The sequence below is a fragment of the Oryzias latipes genome, chromosome 16 (assembly GCF_002234675.1).
Source record: "Oryzias latipes chromosome 16, ASM223467v1".
Lineage (NCBI taxonomy): Eukaryota > Metazoa > Chordata > Actinopteri > Beloniformes > Adrianichthyidae > Oryzias > Oryzias latipes.
This window is the reverse complement of record NC_019874.2, coordinates 12,523,501-12,539,758: the sequence shown is the minus strand read 5'-3', so window position 1 is coordinate 12,539,758 and position 16,258 is coordinate 12,523,501. Positions and strand designations below refer to the sequence as shown.

Below are 16,258 nucleotides of genomic sequence, written 5' to 3'. Positions count from 1 at the left end.
AGAACTGTAAAAAGGGAGGTGGATCTAGATAACCAGAATTAGGCAACTCAGAGTCCCACTTTTTTCTCAACCAATCGTTCCTCTTTACACACTCTTGGACTTCGTTTCACCGTTGGGCCTCCTAATGTGCTTTTGTCATTCCAGATGACACCAACCTTCCTCCCAGTTTCCCGCTGCATCCATCGAATCACATTGGAGTTCCATCTGATGTCCCAAAGCCTGTTTTAACTCCTCTCTAAAAGCTACACAAGACTTGTTCAGTTTTTAACTCCCACCTCTTGGTTTTCAGCTCTCCCCTCTTCTTCTTCATTCTCCTCACCACCAAAATCATCCTATGCACCGCCCTCCTATTGTGTCTGGTTTCACTCTCTCCAGCCACCACTTTGCAGTCATGACTCCCTTTCAAATTACAAATGTACAAATTTAACAAATTCTCCTCCCTCCACTGTTTTATGTCACCCTCTGCTTCCTGCTTCTGGAAAAATGTGTTCACCACTGCCATCTTCATTCTTTTAGTGAAGCCCGCCACTACCTATCATTCTGCAGTCCTGTTCTGAACACCAACCCTCCTCATCACTTCTGTCTGCTAAAGTCTTCCCCAATCAGTATTCCTTCTCCTCTAGCTCTCATCCAAACCTGTTCTCATCACCCCTCTCATCTTTATTTGGAAAATCCTCCTTCAGGATAACTCAAACTCCATACCTCTTTCATCCACACTATGATTTAAAAAAGTTTGAACCTGATGCTCTTTTTTTTATATCTCTTACTCTGGAACACACAGGATGTCAAAGTCCCTACATTCTAAATCACTTTAAGTCATTTCTTATTGCCTTTCCTTTTCACTTTCTGTCTATGAACACACCTTCTTCTTCTCCTACATTTGTCCAATTTTTAACCAGCATCCTGTTGTTTAACAGCGCTGGTGGCAGTCGTGTTTGACCCTCGCTACGACCAATCTGGTAAGGAAATTCTGTTCACAATTTGCATGTTTGGATTCGGCTTCATTTGAACATGCCATACCCTTCCCGATACCACTTTGGGAATTTACCTGGACTTGGGGCATAAAAGCACACAAAAGCACTGGATAGTGCTCCCTTTGTGGTTGCATTGCAAGTATTTCTGTCATAGTGCAAGATTTTTTTTCAATGGATTTGAAAAACCTTAATAATGAAAAAACCTAAAACGTTTTTCTACAAAAGGTTGTAATTATATACTAGTTCTTGGTTTTTTTTGTTTGTTTGTTTGTTTTTTGTACAATATTAGAATAGACATCTAATTTTCACAATGCTTAAGACTGGAAAGCAACAACGAAAACCAAATTGCCATGTCTTTAAATGTAATAATTTTGTTCTAAAACCTTAACATTAACTTCACTAACAACATGCCAACACACATACACACGTATGTCTACTTTAATGTCCCACTTTGACTCAAAAAGCAGCTGCAGTGACCCATAATGGACAGTATACAAACAGAGTCTGCGGGAAAAGAAAGCACACACACACACAAATTACGTCTGCTGAGCTGACACAAGATCCTGCAGTTGTTGGTTTGTTGGCTGAGTGGTTCCTGAGTTCCTATAACGCTCATAAAACAGCAGGTACTCCAAATGAAGGTTAACATACAACTATACACAATTTAAGTCCAAAATTGAAGTGTCAAAAAAAGAACACACAACAAATCTGTTAAATACACACAATCAAAAATACTAAATTACTGTTATTTAATTCTATTTTAAATTGTTTGCATATGCTTCCTTTAAAAATATCTTGCTAAAAGACTCATCAAAATAAATGATAAATAAGATTTGTTGCAGTATGAGCCGCCAAAGAGGCTGCTGACTCGGCACATGATGGATCCAAACCAACGCAGACATATTTCACACGTGTGTGCTGTGCAGTAATCACTGAGCTCTCAGTGGATGTGGCACCACTTTTTATAAAAAAAATTAATTGATTGATTTGAACTGCAAGTTAACTGACTTCTTTTGATCATTGCCTTGACAGTTAAAGAGCCAAAGAGAAGAAGAAAAAAAACTTCAATGGTGTTTCAACAAGGAACAATAAACCTTTCCTGATTTTACACACATCAGATTGAGGTCTTTGTGTCAAGTCAGCTGCAGAATCCCATCCGTGTTAGGGTGCAGCTCGCCCCCCAGCGGTAAAGAACGGTATTACAGAGAAAAGGTGATACAGTTTCAGGGATGTATACAAATGAAACTTATTCCATGATTGTGTAAAAAATAAAAATAAAAATCTCACATTACCTTGATAAATATCATATTTATGAATTTCCGGTAAAATCCACTAAGCACACAGTAGCACCGCGCGCTGCTTACCTGTGTGTGGAGGTAAATTGAGTGACTGAAGCAAAGTCGACGCGCCTCGATATTCATTAGTGTTGACCAGCAGTGCGGACTGAAAGAGAAGAAGAAAGTTCTTGAAGGAAGTTGTCAGGCGGCTCTGCGTAAATGCGCGCAGTGAACCTACCCTGCTCGGTGCGCACAGGCAAAACCAGCAGATCATAAAAACGCACAAGCGCGTCCAGCGTTTCCAGCCTGCACACGGAACGCGGGTTCCGCTCATGTCTGACGATCACCACCACTGGCACCAGCGGAGGAGGAAGACTCTGCGATCAACGATTGAAAGGAGCAACGGCTGCGGTTGTCCTGCTTGTGAGGACTGAAGCATCAATCATCTGATGCAAACTTCTTCACATCAGCCTGGGTCCCATTCATCTCCAACTTAGCGCATAGTCCAGATGCAGCGATTCGCCTGAACTCAGCCACTCTCCCCTGGCGAGTCATTTTCCCTTCTTTTTTTTCAGGCAGACAACCGACAGCCGACCCCCTCCACCTCCACCACCTTTCCAATGTGTGTGTGTGTCTCTCTCTCTACTTAGTGACCCCACACACCATTTGGACTCCCAGGATACCATTGGATTTTCTTAAATAGTCTTTTTTTTGGCAGACCTTTATGCAAAGTCAGTTAGCATGGGTTCTTATGTGTTTCCTTGGGCACACACCGTCTGAAGTTCCGTCATGAGTGTCTGCAGTGTTTTTTTTTTTTTTTACACCTGCACTGAACCTGCACCATCACTTCTGCCGGCAGGTTGGTGAGTTTGCTATAAGTAAACAAAAAAAACTTCAAGCTTTCAGGATCCTGCCTTCAAAACTCTCAGGTTCACATGTAGCTTCTCTAACTTTCAGGGTTGTGCATAAGACTATGGGAGCTTGGTAGAAAGAAAAAAGTCAAGATAGCAGCCAAAAAAACAAACAAACCCCTCAAGTTGTCAGAAGTCTGACCTCTGTTTCCCCATGTGGTCATTGCAGGGAACTATCTCCAGAGTTTCATGTGCACTACATCTCCCAGCAACCCCAGCGTACTGTTTCTGAGCCCTGCACATCTGAGTCTCATTCGCCAAACCAATCACTGGCATACTGAAGAATTGCACTGAGCCACACTCAGTGCGAAGTATTCTGTCACAAGAACTGGCAGACGGTTGGATCCAAATGCAGTAAGCTTATTAGCTCAGCTAAAAGTCCACAAAGCTAAATCAGGGTCAGTCAGTCAGTCAGTCAGTCAGGCAGGGGTCTATAACAGGCATGAGAGCATCAGGGAGGAAACGAGTGTAGTCCGGATCCAGGCGAGAGGCAAACAGAGTCAGAGACAAAACAGGCTCAGGAAATCAGAAGATCATGTCTGGATAGAAACGCTCGGTGATGCAGGCAGAGTGGCACAAACAATACTTCACAGTGAGTGAGGCTCAGTGCAGAGTTTAAGTATGCTGTGATTGATTTGGCGAATGAGAGTCAGTTGTGCAGCACTTAGAAACTGCACCCTGGGGTTGCTCTTACAAACTTTGGAAATGGGTCCCGCCGTTGACCAGAGGGGGAGACAGAGCTCTGACTTCTTACAAAACGTACACAGATTCTGGGGCTTAAACCGTGTCCATAGCTTTATAATGACCATTTACCTTTTAAAGCCCAGTCTTAAAATATACAATAAAAAAATCGGAGCCGCAAAACCCGAGTGTTGCACTCACAAATAAAGAAAGATCCAGTCCAAGCAAAAATGAGTACAAAGTTTCTTCAAATCTGACAGTAAAAACATTGGACATAAACCAATCTATCATTATATCGTTTCTACATAGTAGTACCAAACCAGACTGTCTCTTTAAGCTGCAGTTCTTATGTTTTTGTTCAGGGTTCTCCTGGGGGAACTGGGTGGGTGGAAGGGAGGAATCTGGTGAGGGAGGAGTCCATCTGACTGTGATTGTCCTGTGTTTAAAAAAAATAAAAATCCTGTGTTTTCTGTTTTAATTAAGTTTCATATTTTATGACTACTTTATTTGCTTTTGGGCTTTGTGTTTTTAACCAAAGTGAAAGGCGCTATACAAATAAATAAATAAACAACTATGTGTTTTGCCGTTGTCATTTTTTTCTATTGTCTTTGAGTTCCAGCCTTGACCATTGAGAAACATTGGAACATAAAACATGTTTATGTGAATTTATTAGTCTGGATCTTGTAACCCAACTGTGATCTGGACATTACACCCCGCAGCAGGTAATCAGTAATTTGTGATGGTGTACAGTCTAAAATTTAACATTTGACCCCGTTTAATCCGCTCGTCAATCTCCCATCTCTGCCATATCCAGCAGCTGCACTGATAGGCAGTTCGCCAAAATTTCAGAACTACCCGCTATCCCTCACTGAGGGCCCTCAGAGTGCGGGAGCCAAAGGATGGAGAGAGTGGGTCTTTTGTAGTCTTGAGCAGTTCGTCCCTTACAAAAGAAAACCAGATGCAACTTTAGCAGGGCTGAATAACTGTGAGTTGGCTTTTATGGAGGAGATCTGTTTTGGCCACAGCTCTGCTAACAATAGAGTGAAAAGGAATTAGAGATAACTGAAAACAAGATGCTCACAAGAGCTGTTTACTACTTTTGACCACATCTGAGTTACTATTTTAATTTATACCAATTGACAAAGAAATGAAGAAAACACATTTTGTTTCTTTTTTGACACAAGAGGATCTGAAAAATTCCATTATAAAATTTGTTTTACTTTAAATTCAGCTCCATATCTTCCATAGTGTCTGAAAAAAATGAAAAAGTTCACACAAAAAGCATTTTTATTTTTGGGTTTCATTGTCTTGCAGAGTTATTAGTCAAATATTGATTAAAAAAGAAGTTAAAGAATGGCTATATATTAAGTTAACTCAAAATGGGACATGAATTTAGCTCTTTAAAGTCCATCTATGACCATCCTTTAAGCCAATTTCCAATGTTCACAGTGGTCTTTCAATTATGATAATGTCATTTTTACGCGACATCAAATAAAGCTATGTCATATTCTGGAAGATAGTTTCTGCCAAGCAGCAGAAATGAGATATTCACCTCTGGGTTCTGGGCAGGAGTAAGCCTGCTCTCCCTTCCCAACATCCATCTGTTTACACGCTTTCCCGCTATCATATATGCCCTTACAACCCCAGCCTAATATTACCGGCGCAACAAAAATGGCGAGCAATATCGGAGCTATCCAGCCGTACAGTTTTGAGGCAGATACCAGCTCAGACACAGAAAATTAAAGTCGTACACGGATCTATTTGTCTGCAGGTGGATGCATCAGAATGGAGTGAAGCAGGGAGCTGGGGCCCATCGCGCATATTTTCTACTTCAGAAATATACTCTTTTAGATGGATTTTTTTGTCTGCTCCTGATTTACAATGATTTAAATACAAAAAATAATCTGTAAGAAATATCTTAGATTCATTTTTTTCCCATAAACGTACCAAAACACAAATAATTAATCAATAATCAATTTTTTTTTTGGAGTGGGTCCTTAATACGTTCGTTGTCAAATATATAATTCTCCTCAGAATCTAAAGTGTTGGGAAAAAAATGTTTGTGTTCATCCTAGATGTAGACAAAGTTTTTGTGTGTTTTGGATGAAGATAAGTTAATAACTGTCAATATAGGTCAATCACGCTACAATACCTCAAATTAAACTCCCATCCGACGAGTACAATAAATAACAGAAGAATTGTAATTATTTTCAAAAAATTGAGTTCTGAGACTGGAACAAGGCTGAGAACCTTTGCATACGTTGGCTAATCCTGGATTTATGATAAATTGTCATAATGAAAACAATGTCTTCCATATGTTTGTCAGCAGTGCCTGACAGTGTAAAGCACCCTCTCCTTCTGACATCAATAAAGCTGATGCACATCCCAACCCAGAAACATGTGCGATTACTGCAATACTATACTCTCTCTGCATCTGTGTGACATAAATGTGTGAGACATCATCCTGCATGCAGGAGGGATCCCCTCTCAGCAAACAACTACAGCTGATTCAAAGATATTTGTACTTGAACAGAGAAATTGTGGGGAAAATGGCTGGATGTTGGAGTTGATGAGGAACATGCCTCCTTTGGACTGACAGCTTGCTCCTGGTTGTGTTTTGACCATAAAACTTTAAAGCTGCTTCATGCCTCTCAGCTCCTCTGTCTGATCGCCTTTGCTCTTTTGGCTCCCCTTGTCTCTGTTAGCTTGGCCACGTGCCAACCTGTCTGTCTTCAATATCGCGTGGCGATGTAAATGCTTAAAAGTCAAACATAAAGGGAGGTCATTCCACCACATGTATTTTCAAACGCACCGAAGCGTGTACAGCGCAGATATGAGTTACTGGTCAAAAAGTGTATCCAGTGGAAATGACAAAAATCGGCAAACGTTGGATGTTCTGAGGTTATCTCAAATGGGATAGTTGTATTTTGTCTTTTGCTCACAAACTAGAGGACCAGACATTACAAAACAAAACAAGCTTTTACATGTACTGATGGTAACTATCCAAAACCAAAAGCTACAGAAACTACACCCTGGTGTGAATGCGACTGAAAAACTAAGAAAACAAAGAATGACCTCATCTAAATGAGTTAGAAAACTGAGCTAAAAAAGGCAACAATCGTCACAATGTTAGGACTCTCTATTTGCATAAAGTAAAAAACAACACCATACTTTTATATTTATATATATAAAATATTTTTTTAAAGTTTCTTTCAAACAAGGAATTAAACAGTCACAGACAATAAATGCTTTGAAGTATTTTTCCCTCCTTTAAAACCTGGAGTCATGTGACCTGTGATGTCAGGAATTCTAAGAGATTGGAATTTGCTGTTGTAGGAATAAAAATCTTGGAAAGTTGTGTGGAAAAAAATGTTTGGTTTGGTGTTATTGTGAATTTGCTCAATCAGTTAACATGTGGCAGTGTTTTATTATCTTTTTTAAATTGTTACTAACAAGATTGGCAGTTTGCATAGTTACAGTAATGTTTGTTTTAGCGGTATCAGTCTGTTTTTTTTACATGTTGCAAAAAAGGTTGAAGGTTACAGGTATTGCAAATGTGCTAACGCAGCTAACGTGTAGCGGTGCCAGACTGTGTTTATTTTTACGAGTTACTAACAAGGTTGGGAGTTAGAGTAGTCATAAAAGTAACATTTGTTTTTCAGTATCAGTTTCCTATTTTACAGTCCTATTTAGAAAGAACAGTTTTCTCACAGTCTGCTTTTTTTAAGTCTTGCAAAAAAGGTTGGGAGTTAAAAGTATTGCAAAAACGCTAACCTGTAGCGGTGTCGGACTGTGGTATTTTACCTGTTACTAACAAGGTTGGGAGTTAGTGTAGTCATAAAAGTAACCTTTGTTTTAGTGGTATCAGCCTGTTGTTTTTTACGAGTTACTAACAAAGTTGGGAGTTAGAGGTATTGCAAATACGATGACGCAGCTAACGTGTAGCGATGTCGGAAAGTGTTTTTTATATGTTACTAACATGGTTGGGAGTTAGCATAGTCACAGTATTCGTTTATTTTATTGTTTGTTTTTTTAATCTTTTTTTCTTAAAGTTTTGTAAACATGGTTGGGAGTTTTAGGTAGTGCGAATACGCCAACGAGACTAACGTTTCTAACGTGGATAACATGTAGCGTGTTGCAAACAGGTTCTACAGTTACTGTGGATCTAATAGTGTGGAAAAATACAGTACTTGATGAAAGTAAATGAATTTGTATTTTAGAAATCATGTTAACTATAGCAAGCATTCACTGCCAATACTTTTGAAAACAAAGTTTGATTTCACCATCCTCACATTATATCAATAAAGAGTGTTTAGGCGTCAGTACTTCAGATTTGCGCTTACTTTTGCTCACATGTCTGTATGCTGTTTGAGCTCTAATTCAATTATCTTATCCTTAGGACCACATGTGTGAGTCTGCATGAGAGTGCACTCCTGTGGAAAAGCATATGTGAGTTTATTTAAGTTCGCTTGAGTAATTTATGTGTGCATGTGCCTTTGAAAGTTAGTCGGTCTGTTCACGCGTGTTCACTCATGTGTTTTAGTCATGATGTGTGCCTGCATGTGCTTGTTCTGTGAGATGACAGTGGTTGTAAATTTTCTCCCGGAGCATCACACAGGTAGAGCTGATGGGAACTGACATTAAGCAAGGAGATGAAGGTGAGTGTGGGGCGGGGGGGTGGGGGTGGGGGGGTGGTAGTTGCCAGTTTCCCTCATGACTGAAGGCTTAAGTCTGCAGAAAATCAACATTTTTCCCCCCAGATATTTTTATTAGCTGTTGTCTTCACAATATGTACTCTGTAACGTTTGTATGTCTTAATTCAGACTAGGGCAGTTCTTTTGGCAAATTTTTGGGAAACTTGACTATGGACCTGCAGTGACTCCCTGCCATTTCTACAGTATTTATGTGCTTTCATATTAAAGATCTCTTTATAAAAGAACACACACATATTGTTAAAGTACAATTTCATTAAAGTCAAACTTCTCTGTAAAACACAACAAAATAGAATCATATCTTTCTTGGAAAGATGAAAGAGGATACTTATTGTCATATCTTGTCTCTAAGTGATTTTAAAGAGTAGATTTAACTACATGTGGTGCTTACGTATGTCAGTATATGCTAAGAAACTTCTATTAGAAAGTTGGGCTTCCTACTCATGTTGCCATGGTGAAACTTAGCAAAAATGTTTTATAAGGACTGGAAGTCCTTGGAATTTGAAAACATCACAAAGCCACTTGTCTAGTTTTGTAGTATAGATGCTGGGGCTGCATCTGTAATCAAGCGGAGGGATAGAGAGCAGGAAGTGAGAGATAAAGAGTGACTTGGGAGGATGAGGGGGAGGCACCTGCTTCACCAAGACTTCAGAATACATAAAAGATAGTGTTGTTGGTCAGACTAGACCCCAGAGGAAAGTCTTAGCTGTGAAGTTAGCTAGAGTGGAATCAGTGAAGTTTGGGTAAATTTCACCTTTTGGTCAAAATATTCAAACCCTGTACATTCTTTCATTTACCATAGCACGCCATTTGTTTTTTGTTTTGTTTTTTTTCTTTAAAAAAAAAAGGGTCCAGTCAAGTTGTATTATCTATCAGTTATGTATACATATACCATGGTCCGGGTGAATACGCGATTCCCATTGGCTGCTGGGTGTGCGTTAAAAACTGATAACCGCACGACCCAAAAAGAAGTTCCGGTCACCTAACTTAACTCCTCTGTATCACTGCGCCGGCGTCTTTAAAACAACCTTTAACTTCATCATCTAGACAAAAACAAGCGGTAAGAGGTGAACCTTCTCTCTGAACTGATGACCCGCCGCACCATGTAACAAATAGTCCACTTTTTGGGGAAAAAGCGATCCAAATCGGAAAAAAAGAATTAAGAATTAAGGACTAAAAACTGGTTAATATTTATTTATTTTGTAAGTGACTATGGTATAAGCAGATTAATGGTCTTCAAAGTGTGCATTATCACTTTTTAACATACTTCGCGGAAGCAACGGTCCGTGTGGAGGACCCTTACATTTTTACTGGATGAATCAAATTGTAAAAAAAAGTCTTTCCCATATGAGTTTGTTTGCAACAATACCATGTGAGAGTTTAAGAGGCCTTTTTGTTTATTTTTTTCGGACTAAATTCTGCGTCATGTGTCCCCCTGAAACTCACGGGTGTAGTTGTCGTGACCAGTTCAAATTGTAAACCGTCATTTAAATCAAAATTCTAATTTTTTTACATAGCAAAATAAAAGCATAACACTGAAGAAGGAATATTTAATGTCAATGAAATAAGGTCTCTTCACACAAACTGAAATAAAAAAATTGCACAAGAGTTACTGGATGAATAAGCGACATAGAACTGTTATTTTTAAGATCAATGTTAAGTATTATTTAGCTTTATTTCATTCCCCTCTTACACATAATCTGCTGAAACAGATGTTGGATGTGGGTTCAAAATAACCGCTGATTATAAAAGTCAATGCTCCACATCAGTTTTGCCCAAAAAGTGTTCCAATCTGGAACAGAATCTGCTTTATTCTGCAAACAATTGTTAGGTTATTCTGGGACACAACTACTTTCTTGATTAGTTCGATTTATTGTAGCAATTATAATGTTGTTTTACCCGCTAACAAGTTTACATAGTTTATTTTTTAGTGTGCAAAAAAAGCCCTTTTCAGTTAAAACATAATTTATCAGAATTAACAAATGGAGTCATTTCTTTTTTCTGAGATCCAAAAAACATGTATGAATGTATAATGTTTTATTGATTATTAAACAGAACAGATAGTTAGATAGCAGTTAGATACACTATGTGTATTTTAGAAAACATCACTGAGAGAGATTCAAATATTTCTGCCACTGATCTTTAAAGCCTTAAAAAAGAAAGAATGGCGCTAATTATAAGGAGTCTGCTGTCCGTGATCACTGGGGCAGAAAGAGCATCTCTGGAAGGGTAAAACTTAAAAACAAAGTGGCTAGTCTTATGACGCTCTGCAGGGGTGAAGCCTACCAAAGTTCACCACCTTAGTATTGTGTAAGCAGCATTGGCAGCAAAACACTGCAACACTTTTATTAGAGATGGCAGATAAAAAGGAGTTCTACTTTAATACTGGCTGAATACCTCCTATAGCTGTTGCTATAATAAATATGTAAGATGAGTAATGACCATGCTACATTACAAGCATTAAAACATTATTTAAAATAAGTTTTAGCTTCTTTGGCTGTGCTAATGCTGATCTCTGACGTACTGTCAGTCACCTCTTGGTACAGTAGTCTTGTTGTAAGGCCAGACCCAAAGGAAAGTTTACATTTCCCTGCACTCAGATGTTTTCATAACTAGAAAATAAGTAAGAATTGACCAGTGGGAAGGTATTTCTCGGCAAGTGTCCATAGGTGGCTTGGACATTGACTTGCAGCCAGCAAAGAGATGAAAATAACTCTTCTTTCAAGTTTGCTTCCCTCTATGTATTTGCTGTTAAAGTCACATTTTCTGAAATGCAAAAACATCTAAAGTAATAGAATCTTACTTTAACCAATATTTAGTCATTAATAGTACATAACTTATCTTAATATTAACCCAATGTTCTTTTTATAGTCAAGTGAATTGGCCTCTTCATCGTGACTATTCCCATTTTCACCGTTGTCGTCTTGTTGAATTTATTGGAAATAATTGGCCCATACTCAGCAAGCACATTGTTTAGGTGGGTGGAGCATCCTGGTTAGTGTACTGTTCCAATTCACACCTGACTTTTTTTATTAGTCAACTTGCATCAATTTCATTGACTGTAAAAGAGAACTGGACCGAGTAATTGTAACATCACCCATAGTGTCATAGGGGTATCAGGATGACCCAGATGCAGGACCAGAAGACAAACCACAGTGAGACCTAAGAGTATTTAATAACAAAAAGCACCACCCAAGGTGGGGAAAACCCATAACATAACACTAACCCAAAATACGACATAACCACACTGAGCTAGAACAAAATATAAGCTACACTCCGACAGAGTGCAGAAACAGAACCACTTAAATACAGATCAAACAAATTAACCTAAAGTGCATGCAGCTGTGTGCCACTCCATGGAGAGCCACCAGAGAGAGGGCGGAGTCCTCCAGGAGAGCCACAGTCAACCTGCACAGAGAAACACAAGAATGAGGAAGACAAAAAACAGAACTGACACTGTGTCACATACAAAACAACTTACTCCAACAAAATGAAGTCACTTCAGTCGCCATTTTTCAGCCATATGGACAATGTCATTTGGAGCAAGACAGCGTTAGTAAGCAGTGAATGGTTTGAGTCGGTCTGAGTTAACGTTTCTATGGCAACCTCCCTCACTACTCAGAAGTGAGCTTGTTGGAAGTCAACATCTCTTTCACTGAAAGCGGGTCCTGGAGAATCTTGAAGTTGGGGGCCAGCGGCCACTACATGCTTTTAATTGAGGCATGAATAAAAAAGTTATGTAGTTTATCACTTGAATTACTTCCAATAAAAACATTTTGGTGAAAAATTAGCATTAGCAAGAACATGTTAATAAATGTGGCAGAGCAAGAATAGTCATTCTGACAATTATGACTGAGTAACAGCTGTTTATTTTTCGACAGAAGTCTATGGAAATTTGGCCTCTTGGAGCAAAATTGTACGTTTTTACAAAAAAAAAAACAAAAAAGAAAAAAGAAAGAAAGACAACATTTGAATTAATAAAAATGCCCCTGAAAAAGACATGTTCCCTGACCGGGAATCGAACCCGGGCCGCGGCGGTGAGAGCGCCGAATCCTAACCACTAGACCACCAGGGAACTGACGCATAAGGCGGACAGTTTTGTATTTTGTTCAATGACACTTAAAGATGGAATTGACTTAAGTTCTTAACCACAACATATGAAACTTCTTGACTTAAGTTCTTAACTACAACATATGAAACTTCTTGACTTAAGTTCGTAACTACAACACCTGGAGTAGTTTCACACCCTTATAAACCTCTTTCGTTATGTTCTCTTTCATCAGTAAAGTCAAATTGAGTTGATTATTTCAGGCTGGATTTTAATACTTTAATAAATCTTTAAATTACACAATTAAATGAAAAAATAGGGCACAACCCAGGTTTTATTTAATAAATAAATATTTGTTGGCACAAAATACTGTAAAACACCTTACCACCAGTCACTAAACAACAACCTGACTCGGCTCTCAGAACAAGCGAAACCTGGCACATTGACTGACCACCCAGGTGGACGTACAACCACTTAGCCTACTAACAAGCAGGGTCTACAACAGCTGTCACATACCTGACTGTGAAAATGGATTATTCAACTGTTTGTTTCCCTTTCACTTCTTCTGTCATGTGTATGCAATTACAAAAAGCATGTCAACACCTTTGTTTGACACCAAAAACTTTTAAACCTGTTTGACAGTTGTGCAGACTCCATAGGCTACTGCTTTTGGACATGTGGTGACACTCTTGCACAAAAAGGCATGGAAATTATTCTCTACCTGGGTAATAAGATTTCCCCTTTGAAGTCTTCTACAAGAGCTTTGAACTACAACCAATTTTCTGTCAGAATGAAGGCACAATTATGTAGTTGGGGCAAAACCCCCACCTTTTACCGTGAAGAATGGGCTTTGTTCTGTTAGTAATGCTTAAATTGGGAAGAATGGCTACAACGCATTAAACTAACAGGCATTCAAGATGTAGTTTGATGATAATAATAAATAAGTGGCCATGAATGAGCCAGTAGGAATGGCAGTTCTAAAGAAGGTTTAAGGAGTGTCATTGTTGTATGAAAAACAATGACATTTTAAAATAAACTTTAACCTTAGACTTTTGTTGTGTTTTCTGGTTTAGTAGATTTGTGTGAAGAGGTTTCTACCTTTATTTAAAAGACCTTTTTATGTGATATATGATATATATAACCTATATATATATATAGAAATATAAAGCCTGTTTAAGCCTAAAACGAGCGTTTACGTGTCTTTATAAAGACTTTATTGGAAGTGATGCTTGAGTGCACGCTACCGAGGCTGGTAGCTTTTCGCTGTGATACTGAAACACAAACGCATCTTTCTCCTTGTACTGATAAAAACCTAAATAAAAATTTGCAGCTTTAAAATAAAACATTTCTGCAGATTTCTACTAGAAATACAGAAACCAAGTTCTTTCTTTTTGAAAATGTTGGTTTTCAAACCTTTTATAAAAACATAAAAAGTTATTTTTAACTATTCAGCTTTTTGGTAGAACAATGAACAATAAAACCATCAACCATAAATTCCTGATACATGTATTTCTGTTGTCACTATTATGACCTTAAAAAAGGTTCTCCTGTGGAATGTGGCATGCCCTCTGACCCCATGGTGCAGGGAGTTTACATATCTTTGTCTACACTAGTTAAAAGCACATTCCTACCCCTGATCTGGGTCAAAGATAAAAGATGACTCAAATCTAACTTGTAAAGGAGAACAGTTGTGACGTTTGGAGAAATGCGACAACACAATCAGCTATCAAAAAAATTGTTTTACTGGTTTTTGACCTTAGTGTCTGTTTATTTAAATCCCTAGCCTTTTTTTCTCCTTCGAAAACTCCTTTTGGTTAGTCTTACTAATATTTGGAGGTTGGAATTACAGCAGTTGCCCTGTGTTTCACGTTATCTTTTATATTAAGTTATCTCAGGTTTGCTGGAATGAAGTGCAGACTGCCAGGTCACCTTGTGCAGATTCTTTAAGAAGTCCTACAATAGTCTGAATTTTTTTAAACTGCAGATTTTGTTTCTCAGTCATGGAGAAACCAAGCTGGCTCCATCAACTGGACAACAGCTGTTAAAATGAATATATTGATTAAGAAAACAGATGTTCTGCAATCATCTGTTATCATTCTCAGTCAAATGATTGACGTGATCCAATTCTTTATCTAAAGAATGTAATTCAAAAGCCTTTTTAGATGCCATAGATATAAACATGATGTCTTGGTTCCTCACCTCCTCAGAGAACTGGCTTCTTCTTCTTTTCTGTTTTATAGCAGTTCACACACATAGACTGTAAAAACAATGGACAAATCGAGGTGTGACGGCACCCACAGAAAAGACCTTACCTCCAGCTGTCGCGAAATGAGGCAAAATCCCTCATCAATGTTTCCTGATACGGGCTCTGCCATATTGAAACCAGTCGACAGAGATTGGTCTGAGTCCGATGAACCATCATATCTACGGCAATGGCGACAGTACTTGCCAAAGACCAATTACTGTTGACTGGATAGTAGTGCTAATCGTACTACTAAATAATTTCCCCATCGTGGGATAAATAAAGTCTTATCTTTCCTATTTGGGAACATGAGAAAGGAGGGGTTGAGTTGTCCATTATTTTTCCAATTAATTTTACACACACAACGTTTACGTGCAAGTCACACATTTAAGCTAACCGATTTAGCTAAGCTCACTCAGGTTAATCAGATCAGCTGATTGGGATCACCTGCAAATTAACACAGCAATATCAGTTAGGGTATAGTATAAACCCGTTTTGTCCCTTTTGGGGTCACGGGGCTGCTGGAGCCTATCCCTGCCCTAGGAGAAGGCAGGGGACATCCTGGACAGCTTGCCAGTCTGTGGCAGGACTATTTATTTATGAAATATGACAGGACAATACAACAATCTATACTGGGCAACAGCAACACTTTCCTTTTTGAAACAAGGACAGACGCATCATTAAAATTGACAGGCTTTCTGTGCAACTTCAGATGTAAGAAAATACTTTTATTTGACATGGATTCCAACAAAATAGTACTCTTTGGTATTCTTAAATTGACTTTAACCTAGAAATTAGAAATAGACAGACACCACCTCCATTTTTACTGCATTGTTTGTTTGGTTTTTCTTATTACTGCACCTACCTACATTTTCTGTGTCAAGTATTGTGTCACATTAACATCCTCCCCTAACATCATTTGTTTTTGTTTTAAGATATAGGCCAAAAATACTGTGCTTTGCTGTTTAGACTATACAACTGGGTTATAGATCTTCTTTGTCTTTCAGCTGCTCCCTTTAGGGGTCACCAGAGTAAATCATCCCCCTCCATCTATTCCTATCCTCTGGACTAATGTCCTCCTTAATGACATCAATGGATCTCCTCTTTGATCCTACTCTAGGCCTCTTTACTCAGTTTCAACCTCAGCATCTTTTTATCTACATCATCACTAGGGGGGGCAGGAAGAATCGATTCAGGGATATATCCTGATATTTGTATCAATTTAAAATGCTGTCAGGACAATAATTATGATGCATCCTTATGATGGATCAGAGTGATGTGTACAACGGTCTGAAAAAAGGCCAACGTTGTGGCGATGAGCGGTGAAATACGAGTTTACTTCAGTGTGTGAGAAAACAAAGCTGCAGCGCTGCAGTGCAGAATGTCATATAAACAAAGCATCTTAGCCACAAT

General features: G+C 38.6%; 1 protein-coding gene and 1 non-coding gene across 2 annotated transcripts in view; both read right to left on the bottom strand.

Annotated features, from left to right (window-relative positions):
- The window catches only part of adamts16 (ADAM metallopeptidase with thrombospondin type 1 motif 16), a 66,356-nt gene extending 63,543 nt beyond the window's left edge, over nt 1-2,813 (bottom strand). The window contains exons 1-2 of the mRNA XM_023964549.1: nt 2,490-2,813; nt 2,339-2,417 (exon numbers count right to left, since the gene is read on the bottom strand). Of these exons, the coding sequence (XP_023820317.1) occupies nt 2,339-2,417; nt 2,490-2,585 (175 nt within the window). The 5' untranslated portion in view covers nt 2,586-2,813. The remainder of the gene's footprint in view (nt 1-2,338; nt 2,418-2,489) is intronic.
- Nucleotides 2,814-12,558: 9,745 nt separating this feature from the next.
- trnae-cuc lies at nt 12,559-12,630 on the bottom strand. Its single transcript has one exon. It is a non-coding gene; the product is annotated as a tRNA-Glu (tRNA).
- Nucleotides 12,631-16,258: the final 3,628 nt, after the last annotated feature.